At 40.9% G+C, this 18,312-nt stretch overlaps 2 protein-coding genes across 2 annotated transcripts in view; one reads left to right on the top strand and one right to left on the bottom strand.

The window, feature by feature from the left end:
* LOC145428749 (uncharacterized) overlaps positions 1-18,312 on the top strand; it is a 217,496-nt gene that overhangs the window by 55,882 nt on the left and 143,302 nt on the right. The gene's annotated exons all lie outside the window — the stretch shown is intronic.
* Positions 3,702-8,375, bottom strand: LOC113022845 (protein transport protein Sec61 subunit alpha-like 1). Its single transcript, XM_026168720.2, has 13 exons — positions 8,337-8,375; positions 8,020-8,224; positions 7,123-7,190; positions 6,920-6,985; positions 6,744-6,822; positions 6,432-6,563; positions 6,162-6,271; positions 5,892-6,045; positions 5,636-5,796; positions 5,357-5,554; positions 5,040-5,231; positions 4,871-4,947; positions 3,702-4,779 (listed from the first exon to the last, which is right to left on the bottom strand). The coding sequence occupies exons 2-13, from the start codon at positions 8,024-8,026 to the stop codon at positions 4,593-4,595; spliced, it is 1,431 nt and encodes a 476-aa protein (XP_026024505.1). The 5' UTR covers positions 8,027-8,224; positions 8,337-8,375; the 3' UTR covers positions 3,702-4,592.

Here is an 18,312-nt window from a genome sequence, read left to right as displayed (position 1 = left end):
AGCAAGAAGCAATCCTGGACTACAATAGGCATAAATATTGCTTGGATAACTTAGAGAGGATGTTGGCACCTCGAGTTGTAGAAAGAAAACTAACTGATGGCTGATGGCTTTTTCTCCAATCTCCTGGATGTCTTGGGATATGATGCCTTTGTCCCGCCGGAAACAACTTTACTGAAGTGGGGGAGTCCTCTACAACCTACAAATGAAGAGTGATCCTGGGAGAGCTGGGACACATGCTGGTGACCTCAACAATTGCAGGACACCCTTCTCCTTAATTCTCAGCCACTTCTGCCATTGATCTCAAGATACAGTAGTCTGAACCAGAGTGTGACCCACACCCCACCAACGAAATGAGAAGAAGATGCAAAAGGCGCACCTCCAGGATTGGAACAGCATCCCTTTGCACCAGGTGTAGAAAGTGTGCCCACAAAAACCACTCTAATGTGGTTAGCACATCTTGCTGCTAATGAGGATGCACACAGAAGCTCACACTGGAATATAAATTTTGATCATTTTATTGGTCATTTCAGTGGTTATTTGGTCATTAAACTGCCTTTCTGGCCACTAACACACCATTTGTGATTTTCTTTTTGGCCATTCATTCAACCCCCACCCCCCCCCCCCCCCCACCCCCTAAAAAAAAGTAAAAATAAATCATTGTTACTGTTACTGACCTGCAATGATGATAAAAAGAAATATTGGGTTTCACCATTCATATGCTAAAAATGTGAACTTTATTACTATTACTATACTTTATTACTATTTTTACTATAATAATACATAATCTGACTGGTATTCAAAGGGTATAATATCTGAATTTGAATTATATTTTGGTTTTCATGACTAGGACTGGTGCTAATTTAAAAAATCAAGTCAACGAAAGTAGAAAAATGTTTTAATATATATTAATTTTATAGTATTTTGTAAACATAAACAGGGGGTGGCCATATTTGGCCACGAACAAGCTGAGAGGGAGTTTTTTTGGTTTTCTGTTACTGCACAAAAAAACAAAGATGCATAAAACTCATTGATACTTTTAATTATTGCTATACATCTAACCTCCACCATGGTTAGAAAATAAATCAGATGGCATGTTTTATTTGGAAAAGAATTGTGGTTTTATGATTTTTTCCATTTATGAGTTCCTAGGATTATGTGATCTAACTGGTATTTAAAGGGTTAAAATTCTGAATTTGAATGAAATTTTGATTTTCATGAACAGCACTGATGCTAATCTAAAAAAATCAAGTCAAAAAAAGTGGAAATTTTTCTTATTAAATAGGAATTTTATAGCATTTTGTAAATGTAAACAAGGGGTGGCCATTTTTGGCCACGAACAAGCTGAGAGGGAGTTTTTATGTTTTTGCTCTCCCTGCACAAAAATAACAATGCATTATAATCAATGTTGATGTGAATCAATTACATGCCCCAGACTCTACTATTAATAATACAAGAAATCTCAGTAGCAATGCAATTACAATGGGGCAAAAAAGTATTTAGTCAGCCACCGATTGTGCAAGTTCCCCCACCTAAAATGATGACAGAGGTCAGTAATTTGCACCAGAGCTACACTTCAACTGTGAGAGACAGAATGTGAAAAAAAAAAAAATCCATGAATCCACATGGTAGGATTTGTAAAGAATTTATTCGTAAATCAGGGTGGAAAATAAGTATTTGGTCAATAACAAAAATACAACTCAATACTTTGTAACATAACCTTTGTTGGCAATAACAGAGGTCAAACGTTTACTATAGGTCTTTACCAGGTTTGCACACACAGTAGCTGGAATTTTGGCCCATTCCTCCATGCAGATCTTCTCGAGAGCAGTGATGTTTTGGGGCTGTCGCCGAGCAACACGGACTTTCAACTCCCGCCACAGATTTTCTATGGGGTTGAGGTCTGGAGACTGGCTAGGCCACTCCAGGACTTTCAAATGCTTCTTACGGAGCCACTCCTTTGTTGCCCGGGCGGTGTGTTTTGGATCATTGTCATGTTGGAAGACCCAGCCTCGTTTCATCTTCAAAGTTCTCACTGATGGAAGGAGGTTTTGGCTCAAAATCTCACGATACATGGCCCCATTCATTCTGTCCTTAACACGGATCAGTCGTCCTGTCCCCTTGGCAGAAAAACAGCCCCATAGCATGATGTTTCCACCCCCATGCTTCACAGTAGGTATGGTGTTCTTGGGATGCAACTCAGTATTCTTCTTCCTCCAAACACGACGAGTTGAGTTTATACCAAAAAGTTCTACTTTGGTTTCATCTGACCACATGACATTCTCCCAATCCTCTGCTGTATCATCCATGTGCTCTCTGGCAAACTTCAGACGGGCCTGGACATGCACTGGCTTCAGCAGCGGAACACGTCTGGCACTGCGGGATTTGATTCCCTGCCGTTGTAGTGTGTTACTGATGGTGACCTTTGTTACTTTGGTCCCAGCTCTCTGCAGGTCATTCACCAGGTCCCCCCGTGTGGTTCTGGGATCTTTGCTCACCGTTCTCATGATCATTTTGACCCCACGGGATGAGATCTTGCGTGGAGCCCCAGATCGAGGGAGATTATCAGTGGTCTTGTATGTCTTCCATTTTCTGATGATTGCTCCCACAGTTGATTTTTTCCACACCAAGCTGCTTGCCTATTGTAGATTCACTCTTCCCAGTCTGGTGCAGGTCTACAATACTTTTCCTGGTGTCCTTCGAAAGCTCTTTGGTCTTGGCCATGGCGGCATTTGGAGTCTGACTGTTTGAGGCTGTGGACAGGTGTCTTTTATAGAGATGATGAGTTCAAACAGGTGCCATTCATACAGGTAACGAGTGGGGGACAGAAAAGCTTCTTACAGAAGACGTTACAGGTCTGTGAGAGCCAGAGATTTTCCTTGTTTGAGCTGACCAAATACTTATTTTCCACCCTGATTTACGAATAAATTCTTTACAAATCCTACCATGTGGATTCATGGATTTTTTTTCCACATTCTGTCTCTCACAGTTGAAGTGTACCTCTGGTGCAAATTACTGACCTCTGTCATCATTTTAGGTGGGGGAACTTGCACAATCGGTGGCTGACTAAATAATTTTTTGTCCCACTGTATATAAAATTGTGAGATTTGAGGTTGTCTTCCAGCTAGTGCAGTGGACAAACTGGTGTTTAAAGGGTTATTTAAATTTAAAAATTAAAAATTCTTTTATATTTATGAAAAGAACTGAAGTTAGTTAAAAGCTTTATGCAGAAAAAATGGCAAAAAACCCCATAAAATAATAAAAATTACAGACCTAATCTTTTGGTGGCCACTTTTGGCCACGAACAAGCTGAAAGGGTGATTTTGAACAAGCCCAGAGGGTTTAAAGTATGTGTTCAGCTGAGGACTCCCCACACCTCTGTGGGTTTTACTTTCCTCCCACAGTCCACAAACACGCTTGTTAGGGTAACTGTTAACTCGAGATTGGCTGTGGGTGTGCATACAACAGTGTGTGCCTCTCTCTCTAAGTTAGCCACATTGCCAGTTTAACTCAAGTGTGGAGCAGGTATCTCAAACGACAGTGACCTCTACAGGAAGTCACAGTTACAGCACCCAATAATGCCCTCCTCTAGATATAAACTTTTAACTAAATAGTAACTCATTATCTACGTGTTGGTTGCTGTATCAATAACATGTGGCAAGAATAGTTGCTACTGTAAATAAAAACAACAACAACAACAAAAATCAAAACAATTTCCAAGTGTATTGGAAAACAAATCCTGTTTTTTTAATAACACAATTATGTCTGTTACATAAAGTAAAAACAAAAATGAGACCCCTTTTTCCATCCCTATCAAACCCACCCTCATCCCGACCATCTCGGCAGTTTTGTGCAGCGATTCAGTCTGGGAATAAAAAGAGCATGACAACACAGACAAACACTTTCCTTTGAGGACCCAGAGACAAGAGGACAACCACTGCGCCTTACATCAGACCAGAGTGAATATAAACATAGTCCATGAGATTTAAAATCAAAGCAAAGGTAAACTGTATGAGATTACCAGAAACCTTATCAGGAGTACAAACATATCTTATCTGTACTTTCCATATCCTACTATAGGCTCCCAGAAACCTCAAAATGATTGCTAGGTGATGAACAAGGTGGCTTTCTTTCAGTTCCCCCTGATATATCCAGGCACAGTGCTTTCAGCTTGAAATAAGCATCAACATGCTGTGTTAGTGTTCCTTGAACATGCTGCAATGATCAATGCCTGAGGTCATTCAAAGACAGCACCTCAAACTTTTTTTTAAGGTCTTCTTTAGCTGATAAGACAGTCAGTGGGGATTCAGGCAGCCTGCAGAGAGATGGGTAACTGCTACTGGGACAAAAAAAAAAAAAAAAAAAGGAAATAAAGACACACAATACCATGCTCAACCCTGGACGTAGCCAAAAGTTTTCTCAGCATTGAAATGCAGGAGCAGTGTGGTGGAGCGCAAAGACGATGGCATAAAATTGACGCCTTCCAGCTGCAAAACAGACTGATTGTACATATTGCAACATAAAAAATAAAAAAAAACATTGATAGGGGTGGATTCTTTTGTGTCTGTCGCAAAAAAAAAAAAAATTAGTGTTTTCTAGAAGAGCAGCGCTGACATGCTGCCAACTTCACTCTGCTCCTTCACGAAGATCTCGAAGTACTGGTAGATGATGGTCACAGCCAGCAGGATTCCTGTACCTGAGCCGATGGCACCCAGGAAGTCTGCCATGACTGAGAGCCCTCCTATACAGAGCCCACCAAATGCAGCAGCTGTGGGGATGTACCTGCAGATAGAAATTGGACAGAAATAAAGACTTAAATATTCTGCAAACATTAAACCTAAGAGCACATTTCCAAGTCTTTTTTTGTGTGTACCTGTTAAGTTCGTGCACCATGGAGGTCTCTCTGTGTCCTCTCATTACCATCTGCTGCTCCTTGAGCTGCTTCGCCACCTGAGATGCACAAAATAAAAATTGGTGGACATATTTAATACATGACTCTGACATAATGAAAACCCTACATGTTTGCACGAAGACACACTTACATCTTTGGCAGAGGATCCTGAGACCTCGATCCAGGTCTTGGAGAAGAAGGCACAGGAGCCGAGCATGAACACAATGTAGATGACGGCGTGAACGGGGTCGTCTAGAACCGAACCAAACGATTCAGGTGGAGAAAGGTAGTAGCACAGACCGCCCACTGGGTAGGCACGAGCTGGTCCTCCACTCGAAGTGTCCTAAACACAAATATTGTATTTGTACTGAATAGGGTGGAGATGAGCCATGGCTCCTCTTAATAAAGCAACATTTAAGTCGCCTGCTTCATATCTATGCTGCCATGACTTGGACTAAATGTACTTACAGACCAGGTTCCCAGGAGGTTGACCAGGAAGTTGCCACTGAAACGTGTTGAGAGCATCTGAGAAATCACATACAGATTGGAGACCAGGGCAGACTGGAGGATGATGGGGATGTTGGAGGTGTAGAACAATTTAATGGGGTAGGTGTTGTATTGGCCACGGTAGCGTGCTGACTTGATGGGCAGGTCAACCCTGAAGCCCTGATGAAGAAACATTTGATTTAATACAATGCATATTCCTCAGAGTCGAATAAAAATCAGGTGAGATAAACAGTAAGTCACCTGGAAGTATATGACCACTGCAAACACAAAGACAGTGGCGATGAGGTTCATGAGGTTGGGCAGGTTCTGCCTGTAGAAGGCTTCTCTTAGAGCACGCACTTTGTCTGTACGGGTGGCCAGCAGATGGAAAAGAGCGATGATGGCTCCCTCAAACTCAGTACCTGGGAAAGACCCACAGATTAAGTGAGTGTAATATAGATACACCTCGCTCTGCAATCACTCAGCTTTAAAGCCTTTTGTTTCTTAGTGCCAATACCTCTGCCAGTGTTGACAGTCGTGGGGCTGAAGGCCTTCCAGACGATGGTCTCACAGATATTGGTTGCAATGAAGAGAGAAATACCAGATCCCAGGCCATAACCCTTCTGCAGCAGCTCGTCCAGTAGTAAGACAATCAGACCTGCAACAAAGAGCTGGAGACAAAGGCAGGAGTTTAACGCTCTTCTTGACAAATGCTCATTTTGTAGGTAGGTTAAAAAGTTTAAATCATTTTTTTCATATGGTGTTAGCAGTTGTAATTTATATTAACCTGGATGATGATGAGCAAGCATATCCCAGCACCCATCTCTGAAGGATCTCCATACATGCCAGTCATGACATACACAATAGCCTGTCCAATGGTGATGATCATTCCAAACACTGCAAAAGTACATCAAAAAATGTGAAACAGGCACAACTGAAATGAGAGCTGTTATGAAAGTGCAAGCATCAGAGTATCAAAGACATCTTTAAAGCTTCAAAAAGGTACGTGACAGCTTCTGAAAATAGCAACTGTCTGATGAGTAATAATAACACCTACATTTCTGAGCTCCGTTGAAGAGGGCTCTGTCCTTAGGAGTGTCTCCCACCTCAATGATCTTGGCACCAGCCAGCAGCTGCATAATGAGGCCTGAGGTGACAATGGGTGAGATACCCAGCTCCATCAGAGTACCTGAAGAACACAGTCAGCGTCACAAACACAAAACAACTTTTGACCTTTGACTTACGACACGTGATAAAAGATTACGTCCTGCATGACAAGACAGTGGGATTAGATTATTTCTCCTTGGCAAAGTCACAAAGAACGCAAAATGCAAAGTTCTTTTGAAACCAATTAAATATAAGTAAACACCTCGGTTGGAGGCCAGGATTACTCTCATCCAGTAGAAGGGATCTGCTGAATCTGATGACATGATGCCAAAGAGTGGGATCTGCAAGAACAAAAAAAAAAGAGAAAAAAAATTATGCAACAAAGCACTATGACCAAAAGCACAACCAGTAGGAAGACTGTCACTGACAGATACCAACCTGGCAGCACACCAAAAAGATGAATAATGTGATGGCGGTCCATAGTACTTTTTCTCTAAACTGAATCTGCAAGGTTTAAAAAAAAAATAAAAATAAAAAAAAGAGGAAAAACAGAGGAGATGATAAGCTGTTGTTCGCATTCATTCATGGTGTAAATCATCACCACTGTGTACTAATGTACTAAACTAAAGCTCAAAGCTTACCTTTCTTTCTGGTTTCTGGATTTCTGGCAGGACTGCACAGAACGGCTTGATGACCTCCAAAAATTTGACTAAAAAGAGAATGACGAGTTAAGAAATGTATATGCATTTACACCAAACAACACATCAAGCAGCTCTACAATGAGTATCGACAACATCTGAGCTTTTGTTCCTCTTTAGCCAGATCTACTTTGATGCTACGTCATCACTAACCAGCAGCTAAACAGCTGGCAGCAAAACCAAACAAGCCAGTCTCGTCATCACGCTAAAATGCAACAACGAGGATGTAGAAAGGTAAGCACAGCTGGGAGTTACTAATATTAGGTGTGTGCTCACTTTTAGACCGCTTACGGTGGAGCTGCCTAATGTTTTGTCACCTTGATCCGATCTATTAATCAATGAAACTGACTATGACAGAAAGTGATTTCACACACGCTTCGGTTCTTTCTTTCTTTTTTTTGCTCCCCAGCCGCACAGAAAGTCAAACTGGACTTAAAAGCCAGTTACATTATAAAAGTGAAGGGAAAGTAAAGACCTCTGTGCTGTACATGGTTAGTTCATTTAGCGTGATGCTAACTGGCGTTCAATCACAGAACAAGTTATCCATCATTTTCTAAGATGAAGAGTTGACACACAGCTCAAAGAGACACACAAGAGGCATCCCAGCGTGATATAAATCACTACAATGGTACTTAATCCAATCGAAAAATAACTAGGCTGTGAACCTTCTCCCGTTATGAGCTAGCTCCAAGTGCCACATAACCTGGCCAAGGTTAGCCAATTAGCTTCTCCGACGAGCGCCGAGTGCCCTTTAATGTTCGAGATTTTAAAAAGGAAAAATATAGCAGGTATTTTAGGGCACCAAAAACAAGCATATACACAAGAAAACATAACACGTACTTCCCATGGTGTCCTTAGTCCGACTCCTGCCGTGTTACTGGTATCCGTTTGAGTGCTGTGCAATTTCAGTGTGGCTCCATCAGCCGCTCCGTGAGAAAAGAGCGAGCCGTAGAGACACGTCACCAGACAAGCCGCTACCCCACGTCACTGCTCCGAGCCCAGCAGAGCCGACACGAAGCCCGCTGCAGGCCGTCCACAGCTCGGTCTGTGAAGACACGTTGCCAGAGCTGATAAACCAACAATATTAACTCGGAAAATGCGTGATTTTAATTTTTTAACATTTATATTCTAGCAGCTATATCACAAAGTCCTCCTACCCTACAGGGGGCGCCCCAACCTCCAGCGAGCGTCATTTCCTTCTTCGGTTGAGAAGACGACAAGCTGAAAGGTGCTTTGCTGCCCTCATTGGTTTCCACCAATAAATGTAGTTTCCACATAAGTTTTACTATCAGTAGTGCTCGACGTGTGTTTCAGTGCTGACGGCATTAAAAACATATTTGTATTTACCTCTTATATCGATGCCTCATAATTACAGAAATAAATCCTCCTGGTTACCCTGAACTTCTAGAAGCACACAGACCCCCAAATAGCCCCACCCCAGTGTTGCCCAGCTTAGGTATTTGAGAAGATATTTAAGAAGATGTTCTCCTGGTAGATTTGGTATGGCCCCACTTTCCCTATTCTTCAGTATAATTAGATTTCAAAAAAGTACACATTGCTTCAGTTTTAAGCTTTTATGCATAATAATTGACACAGTAAAATCATCACCTGGTTGGTCCTTGGCAGGCGTTAAATAAACTCAGTCTCAGACAAACAACAAAACATTGCATCTTATGCCATTTCATTAGTCATTTTGTAAAAATGAATCTAAAGTTCAGAAACAGTGTGTGACAAACTAACTGCACTCTTACTGCTTAGTGCTAGGAATAGAAGGTAAGTAGCAGCCAGCGATTAACAATCAAATCAGCTGACTAATCTGATTATCATTTAATAATTATTTGAACAACAAATGTGAGAACATCTATAAATGTAGGGGTTTGGCAGTATCCTGCACTGGATCATTCAGGTGTGTGTTAACACAATGGCAAGGAGGAAAGATATCAGCAGTGAACTGAGAGCTAATTAATTTCTACATCATACAGACCAGTTTGTTCTTAAGTGGACGACAAGGGAAACTCCGCTTTCTGTCAGTGTAAAGATCTGCAACTACACATTAAGTCCCAGATGTATCTCAATGTAAGAAAAAGAATGGCATTTTCAGCAGTCTCTGTTTTTTCCACATGATGTGTATAATTATAGAAAAAGTTCTGGTTGTATATTGCCTGAACCTAAATTTCCATCGATCACGAGAATCATGAACATTTCCGTCATTTCCTAGGGGCTTGTGTTTGACATCCCTGCTTTAAAATATCAGTTCTCACCACTAGAGCTCAGTGTTGCTATAGCCTTGATGTAAAGTGTGTGTGTGTGTGTGTGTGTGTGGTTCATGATTTTTTTAAAATTCACTGTTGATTGAGTAATTAAACAACCTCCACACATAAATCCATTGATTTAGGGCTGAATTTCTGTGCGAATGTCATCACTTTGTTATACTTTGTGAAGTCTTCATTGGTATTTAATGGTGACGAGCACTGACCTGTAGATTCAAATAACAGCACAATGTCAACTGAATCTTTCAGCCGGCTGTCCGTCTGATCAGTCAGACTCTGTGGACCTGCTATAAACAATAACTTGATTTGTTTTTCAGCAGGAAATACACACACACACACACACACACACACACACACACACACACACACACACACACACACACACACACACACACACACACACACACACACACACACAGTGGAGGGTGGCTGGGAGCCTGCTCATCTGCCCTAAGATAAAGAGATATTTGTTCATGTGGTTACATAATGACCGCAGAGCTGTGAGCTAACAGTGAGGTGAGGACAAGCAAATTCCACACAGCCTCCCACCAGTCTCTGGTTTTCCCACTACTTTGAATTCTATTAAAATCCAAATTAAATTTTTTTCCTGCCAGTCATGTGGAAACTAAATACAAGTTATTACAAGTATGTGTGCATATATTTTTTGTATTACATGGGGTTTTTTCCTATAGAAAACAACTGAATCAAAAATTCATGGAAAACAGCAGTCTAAAGACGCAATAGGAAAATTTCAAGCAAATGAAACTATAATGTCAGTCAGTAAATGTGCACTTCCATGGAGGATACGGTGGCTGTCTGCAGCCTTCAATTATGTATTACATGAAACCTCAAGCCACAGCAGAGAGACTCTTCCCACTGTTTTGCATTTTAAATTTGCATCTTGCCAGAGGCTCAGGTGCTCAAAGTCAAACCTATCCTCTGGGCTGGACCCAGGAGTTGGTGAATGTAAATCTGACGAGATTTCCTCTTTGGCTAAAAGCAAAAAGCTCCCAGAAGGGCAAACAGTGCCTTGTTGAACTATGTTTTAATGCTTACAAATGAGACCTCACAAATTTCACATTAACTGACTTTTTAAATTCTGTAACAGAAATAACTATAAAGTAAATATTAAAGCCTGTCAGTGTAGTCAAACAAATTACAAGTGATTAAACTTTATAAAACAGATAAATATGAGTTCAAGCTGAGATGTATGATAATTATTTCTAATGAAACCAAAAAAGACTTTGCTGCACTTTTTTGTGGCAAAAAGAAAAATTTGGAATCAAGACTGTTCTTTGGTAACAAAATTATTTTGGTGGCCTAAAATGCAATACACCTCATGATGCACAGGACTTTTATCATATAGACAGGCCTATTAAAAGTATAGGGATATTAGATCATTTTAGGAAAACCTAAGATAACGCAATGGATAAACTACCACTGCTTTCCTAATTTTGTTTCATTTAAAAACATTTTAAATGAAACTTGGAAGTGAAACTTGCTTTTGCTGTAAGGCATAAAAATGTAATCAATTTCTTTCAATGAAAAGAATAAAAATACAAAAATAAACATTTTCTGGCATTTCTTTTGCTAACAATAATTAAAATGGTGCTTACAGTATTGTGCAAAAGTCTTGAGTCACTCCTCGTGTCTTCATATTTTGCTAGAGGAATGTGAGGTGCAGTGAAATGTGAATTTGTACAGTCCAATGTTTGGAACGACCACATTTATTCTTTAACACAGCTTGAACTCTCTTGGTCATTTCTCTAAGTAGTAATAGTTCTCCACGGTCCTTGGAAAACACTCAAAGCTCTTCTTTAGATGTTGGCTGATTTTTGCTCTGTTCTCTATTAAGATGACCTCACACTGTTTCAGTAATGTTAAGGCCCAGGCTCTGGGTGTCATGGTCTGTGGTGGGTGGCAGGAATTTCCATAAGGCTCCTGAACTTACCTGGGATCCGCCCCTGGGCAGGGCCAACTCCTCCAGCTCCTGCACACCTGGAGCCTATTGCAGGCAATCAAGCCAGAGGGATTTAAGCCACACGTTGATGTTCATTCACTGCCAGTTCGTCATCAACCCATGTTGTTAACAGGCCTTATGCTTCAAGTTCTTGCTGCGTTTTAGCTTGCTAGCAAGACTTTCTTGTGCTGCAGTTGCTGGCTTCACCTTGGCTCACGCTCTACCTCAGAATACCAAGCAAACATTTTGACTCAGGTCAACCTTGCCACGCCACTCTATGTGCCCTACTGCAAGTAAGAATTGCTACTCTTACAACTTACCGCTTCAGAGCTACCTCCATTACCTCCCTGACTCCACTGTCTTCTCTCTTCAGTGTGACTGTTCCCTGCTCAGCTCCACTCTGCATCTCAGGCCCCATTCCCTCGCCACGTTTCCCAGGCCACGCCACGTTAAACTCCACGTCTTATTGGTTTTTTGTCCTTGCTACGTTTCTTGCACTTAAGCCTAATAAATCATTGTTACATCATCTGCTGTCTCTGCTCTGGGTTTCTGCACCTGAGTCCTGTTCAGTACAGACCACTTGGTCCCGTGACACTGGGGAGGTCAATACATGGGATACATGGCTCCTTTGAAGCAAAATATAAAGAAATGAAGGGTGGCTCAATACTTTTGCGCAATACTGTAAGGAGAATTTTAATTGTCTGCACATTATGTCTTACCTATGTTTAAAATAGCAGTTTTGCAAATATCAAAATCTTCATGACATAAAATAACAAGTCTTTCAGCTCTTCTTCAGGCTGACTTTGAACACTTCATCTGGTACAGAAAAACATCATCCATCACCATGTTTAATCAGCCAGTATGGATATTTGACCAATATGAGAAACCCACTTACTGCCAAGTAAGGCCTTAGAAGTCCTACCTGATTTGTCAGCTAATAACTGTCCAACGACGTTACTGGCTTTCTACAGCTGGTAAACATGCTGTAATTAAATTCATTCATTTGGATGTCAGTTAATTGTTTCTTGATGAAAAGCAGCAACACTCCCTCTTCAGTCGCAGGGCGAAAAAGAGACTTAACAAAAAAAAAAGCCATTAATTAGTTTAACTTTCCCTTCACATACTGCTGCGGTTGTAAAGTACATCACGTATCATCATATCCATGATTTCTGACCTCAGTTTCAGAATAAATTACACCCTGGTGTATTCACCTACACATAAGCAGACACATATGCCTCCACATAGTGATGTCGTCTAGGGTGACACAGACGTGCAGCCCGACTGAGCAGTGGGAGGCCAGTCGGGTAGTTTGCGTCTGTTCCAGATGACTCACAGATTTTTATCCTTATTTTTAGAGATGTGTGAATGTAAACAGTGAATTGTGCCCAAGGGCGTGGAGGCATGTGTGAGCCTTTACTCAGTCAGTGGGCAGCTGTCCTCAGCAAATCAGGGAGGTTTGGGTAATAAAATTGCATTAAAGAAGCTGGGAGTGGACTGAAACCAGTAGAATAAAAGGCAGTGATGTCCAGTCAACCCAGTTTTATGCTTCCTTCACACACAGGTACAATAGTTTGTGCTCCTCAGTCTTGTTTAATCATGACTTTATAGATACTCCCGAAATAACACCTCAGTGCCCAGTGCTATTTAGGTTATTATATATATTGGTGTTATATAAACCCGCCACTGAGGATAGAGCACATCGAAGCATAGTTAGAAAGAGAAAGAAATGGGATGTAGCCTTGGCTGCCGTACCTGAATTCTCACTTTATAACACCATGTCTGGTGTCTATCTGTAAAACAACAGGAGGCCATGAACTCGCTTTGGCAGTCACCTATGACCGTAAAGCCTTCCAAACAATGGTTTTATGTATTCACAGTATTTATCTAATTTCCAACTAAAGCCTAAACTGATGTAATCCATGACTAATCCTATAGAGGCCTAGCGGAGTAGTACAAATCCAGTGACACCCAAAGTCTGGTTTAAGAGGTCAGAAAGTCTTTCTATTGATTCGACCTTCATGGGTTAGCTTGCACAAATAGTTTGTTTATTGTTAATCTGTTTTTGTGATGCTTCATTAGAGTAATTAAGAGGTCAGTGTAAATGAGGATGATAGGTTGACAGGGATGTGCACAACAAGCGCCTCAGGCCAGCTCAGTGCCTGGTAGACAGCGTCACCGCCAACGTTATGTAACACACTAATTACATCTTGGCTCGATTTCGCCTGTCCTCTGTTGCGTGTGTGAACCATTTTTCTGGCTCTTTCTGTGACTGGACAGTCCATTTGATTCCATTCAGTGGTTAAAACCCGCTAGACATGGGCTCTCCTAGTGTTAATGCTGCTCTGTGTGTAAGAGCTGGATGAAGTACAAGAGCTGGGATTTGATGAACTGAATGAAACAGACAGGAATGAGGTTATGACATGATTTTATCATGCTGTGATAAACAATCACTTCCATTATGTCATCAATTTTCAGTATTTACTCTGATTATTTCATGTCATTTCCAGACGAAGAACATTTTTTCTTTTTGTTTGTTTGTTGTCTAGTATTAATCTCAAGTTTTACATAGTATATTCCTAATTTTTGAAGCATTTTCATATATACAGTACACACATACACCATTTCACATTTGCACTGCTTGTGTGGAAAAGGAAAGAAATTTACCTCCTGTGACAAGGAGTCTAGATCTTAGGGAGCATGTTTTGGTAAAATGAAATTACACAATCCCATATTTTGACATTAAAAGTCCCTTTTTAATCATTGCAATAAAAAGATCTTCATGGCTGAATACTGTCATACAATAAAGTACCACACTAACTTCTAACTATCATTTGTCGTGGGTTAATTCATTTCACAGCACATCTACGTCACATGCATATCTAAAATGCACATCACAGAAAAACTTTCCATTTGGATTTATATGTTGCAATAAAAAATCCTGATGTTGCTCTGAGTAAAGGGCAGCTTTCTCCAGCACTGACCTGAAACCAAACTGTGTGACTGCATAAGCAGGTTCTGCATCCACACACAAACAAGCACTCACACAGGTGTGTTGTCATATCCTGGTGGTGACATCTAATTGACATAATGCTTTCCCTAGCTGTTTACCTTGACCCTAACCATAACCTAATTCTAACCCTGACACTAAAACCACATTTTGAGTCTCGATAGTGACTTCGAACTCGTGGGGGCTGGGATTTTGTCCCCATAAGGGCTGTTGGTCCCCACAAGTATAGTAAACTTCCAATTTTTGGTCCCCACAAAGATATGCAAACATGGTGCACACACACACACACACACACACACACACACACACACACACACACACACACACACACACACACACACACACACCTCACTGCTGCCTGAGCTCTTATCAAATTTATGTATATTTTTTAAAGCAGGTCACGGGATTAATCCTCACAATCATCATCATATTACACAATGGGTTTTTTTTTTCTGTATAATCCCAATGTGTGAGAAATAGTAGAAAGGTAACGACTCCATTCAGTTGTCCTGCCTTGCTTTCATCTCCCTCTTATAACATTATTGACCCATTTATGTAACTGCCTGTGCAGGGCTCGTCACTGTCGAGTAAGCTCAATTTAACACCTGTCAAAATAGGCCTGGCCCTGCTTCTGACTGATGCATCTCCAAGTTTCTGTCTATATCTGAGCATGAATATGGCAAAATTTCACAGTTTGCCTACTCACAGCTAAATATTTTGCTTCTATGTCCTCATTCAGCTGCTCATTTTGTGCTACTTTACTGAGTGTAAATGAACTGCACGCATTAAATTCAATTCCAGCCGTATAATCTGAATCTATGCGTGGTATCTTTTGGTCTGATGAGGCTAGAAGTTTGCAAAACAAACCTTACAAACAGGATATGAAGCTAAATCTTGTCAAGTAAAGTGTCTAGGTCAATCTGCTGAAATAAATAGCACAAAAACATGTAATGGTATTAACAATATAACATCAATAAACTGGTTTTGGCACGATAGATCAGTGCAATGTCCTATAGGAGACATAAATAGCACAGTGTACTTTCGCCTCAGGCTGAGGCAGCAGCTCTAAATTCTGTGGAAAACAATGGAGCAATTCTCAGATGGCAGTGAGACATATGATGCAGCAGATCACATGTTAGTCACTGGGCAGTTAGTCTTCATACACCTAACATTTTTCATTATTGATTATAATCTTGAATTGACGAGTCCTTAAATCTATTTTATATTTCAAACCATAAGCTGTAATGCGCTTGCATGTGGGTGAGTTTATGTAGGGTTAGCAGAGGGACTGATCTTAAATTTCGTAGAACCTATCAGGATTTCACGCTGTTCTCAGGTGGAGGAAATTAAAAATAGATTTAATGGATGTTTACCAACAACTGAAACTGCAAACACTTGAAATTAAAAGCAGAAAGCTGTGTTATTTTTCCCCTCTCATGTTTGCATGTTGAGGCATATCTCTGTTTGAGCACGAGTCAAGGATGAGTCCTTTAAACATAAAAGAAGAACCAAGAATAAAGTGGAGCAGGCCTAATCTGGGCTTTCCTCCATAAGAACTGAAGACTCGTGGAAGGGGTAGTTGTATAATAATAGTTATTAGATAACTGAAACACTGAGGTACCGAGATAAAGAAATGAGCTGACAGAAGTGAAAAAACAAGAATGGCCTCAAACTTTAGTATGAATTTCAAAGCACTCCTTGCAGCAGGTCTTTGTCTTTGTTTCACATGCAGCTGCCTTGAATGTGCAAGAACAAGCGAGAGCGAACGGTGTGCAAGGAAAGGCTCGGCGCTCGTAAGATGTTAGAGCAGATTTAATGAATGAAGCCTACGGGGACAGAAAGTGTATTCATATAGTGATGAGGAGGGGGATTGTTACTCTGGCGTCCCAAAAAGCTTTGACACTATTTCATTCCCGGCAAAGGCTGCTGTTGCCATGGTGATTTTAACCAATGTTATGCAAGTGCTCCACTTCCAGCAGCAACCTTCACAAAGCAAAGGGGCACAATGATGCACATGCTCACACACACACACAATGTCTCATAAATAAATAAGCAAGAATTGTAGCGTAGCGCAACAGTGAATCTGTGTAATATACGTGCTCACACGCATGCTCACAACACAGTGACAGAATGGGATCTCATTAATGGTTGAAAGCAGCCCACTGACCCTGAGGCTGTTATGTAACACTGGTTAATACCCCCCCCCACTCTTCGCAGCACAGTGGAGACGGAGAGCTTATCTTCTCCATCCTCTCATCTATCAGTCTCCCCATCCCTTTGCATGCACACAACTCCAAGACATCACAAAACTGACAGCAGCTCCGCAGCGGATCCCTGGCACTCCATTTAACATGGCAAACACTGGGGTCTGATGGACTCTTGCTAATACAAATACAGTAAGTGCTCATAAATCTTTCCCCTCTTACCAAGACTAAAGCAAGGGTGTCAAGCATAAGGCCCAGGGGCCAGGACTGGTCCACCAAAGACTCCAATCCAACTCACTGGATGGCTTTGGAAAATGTGAAGGGCGGCTTACGTTTTGGGCTTTTAACTGTATCGGCAAAAGTTTTACAACTTTTCCTACTAATGAAGACCTGTCCCATGGCTATTCATACTACACCACAGTTATTAAGTAACATATAAACAATTAACAACTCCATTAATAATAATTCCATCATCTACCATAGAAATTTCAGGTTTTTGTTTGTTCGTTTTGGTTTTTTTTTTTTACAATGAGTCCACATTTTGAAAACACATTTTCTATGAATTAACAAAACCATTTTGTTTTACAATTACAAGACACTCCGAGGAATGAGCTACCACAACTGTCTGCTCAAACTGTAGGGGTTTGAATTTATATTGTAGTCTCAAAGTGATACCGCAGTTACAATCAGCAAGGTTCTAGACTGTGATTGCCAACCCAGTGGACACGCGCTTTCCCTAAATTTCACTCTGCTAATTTTGTGCTTTTGTGATGTATTGAAGTTTATTCCATTTGTTTAATAAATTTCTTTGGTGAACTGTCAAAAACTGTGTGCGTCCTCCCCTTTTGTCATTGCCAAGCAACGCTGTAACACAGTATTAAGAGCAAGCATAGGTCAACCAGTGGGATCAGTGCTGTAAGCAGATTATCACACTATACTGCAGAATTCCAATAACACACAAATATAAAATATTTTACCTGAGTTATTCTCAATATTTAGCCAAACAAAGACTTAAATGTGCATTAATATTATCACACACGCACATACAGAGGCTAACAAAATCTTCAAAACAATGATTATTAGCCATTTTGTATTTCCCCATTTAAATACAATGACTGGTTTAGGGAAGTATGTCTATGTCAGACCTTATGAGACAAACCACTCACATTCAAAATCACGCCAGCATGTAACAGATGGTGATTCGCGGGCAGTAATTCAGCACACGCTGTGCTTTATTTTTATGCTACTATAACCAACACCATATCTGAAAAATGTCTTATAATACTTGGGTTCTCATTTTACAGGAGAACAGCGTGTGCGGTTGTGGATGATTACAGCGTGCGTTAACTGAAATATCAAAATGTTTCTTTAGAAATAAAAGACTTCAGTTACATAATCGTGCCTTATACTTCTGACTGATTTCATATCGGGTGCCAGATGGATATCTGTACTAGCAGGACAGCACATTCCACAGACAGGACAGCGGAGCAGTAATGGCCCATGCACTCTGTTGACACAAGCTTGTCTGCGTAACGGCTCCTCTCCACTCACACTGCTGATGCTGTCCTCACATCACACGAAGCTTGTGACTCCAAGAGCAGATGACTCTGCCACAGACCAGCTGTAGACGACCGGGACTGGCTGAGGCAGGACACGATGCCGTCATCCTCTCGCCCCGCAACAGAAACTCTT

Source organism: Astatotilapia calliptera, chromosome 5 (genome assembly GCF_964374335.1).
Source record: "Astatotilapia calliptera chromosome 5, fAstCal68.1, whole genome shotgun sequence".
NCBI classification, from domain to species: domain Eukaryota; kingdom Metazoa; phylum Chordata; class Actinopteri; order Cichliformes; family Cichlidae; genus Astatotilapia; species Astatotilapia calliptera.
Note: the sequence above shows the minus strand (reverse complement) of the source record. Positions and strands in the feature narration are given on the sequence as shown.

Bases quoted from the DNA above. Each gene is read 5' to 3' on its own strand.
- LOC113022845 (XM_026168720.2), bottom strand. The intron at 6,046-6,161 runs GTTAATATAAAT...CTTTGTCTCCAG, and splicing joins GCTTGCTCATCATCATCCAG to CTCTTTGTTGCAGGTCTGAT. The intron at 4,948-5,039 runs GTAAGTGTGTCT...TGTGCATCTCAG, and splicing joins CAGGATCCTCTGCCAAAGAT to GTGGCGAAGCAGCTCAAGGA.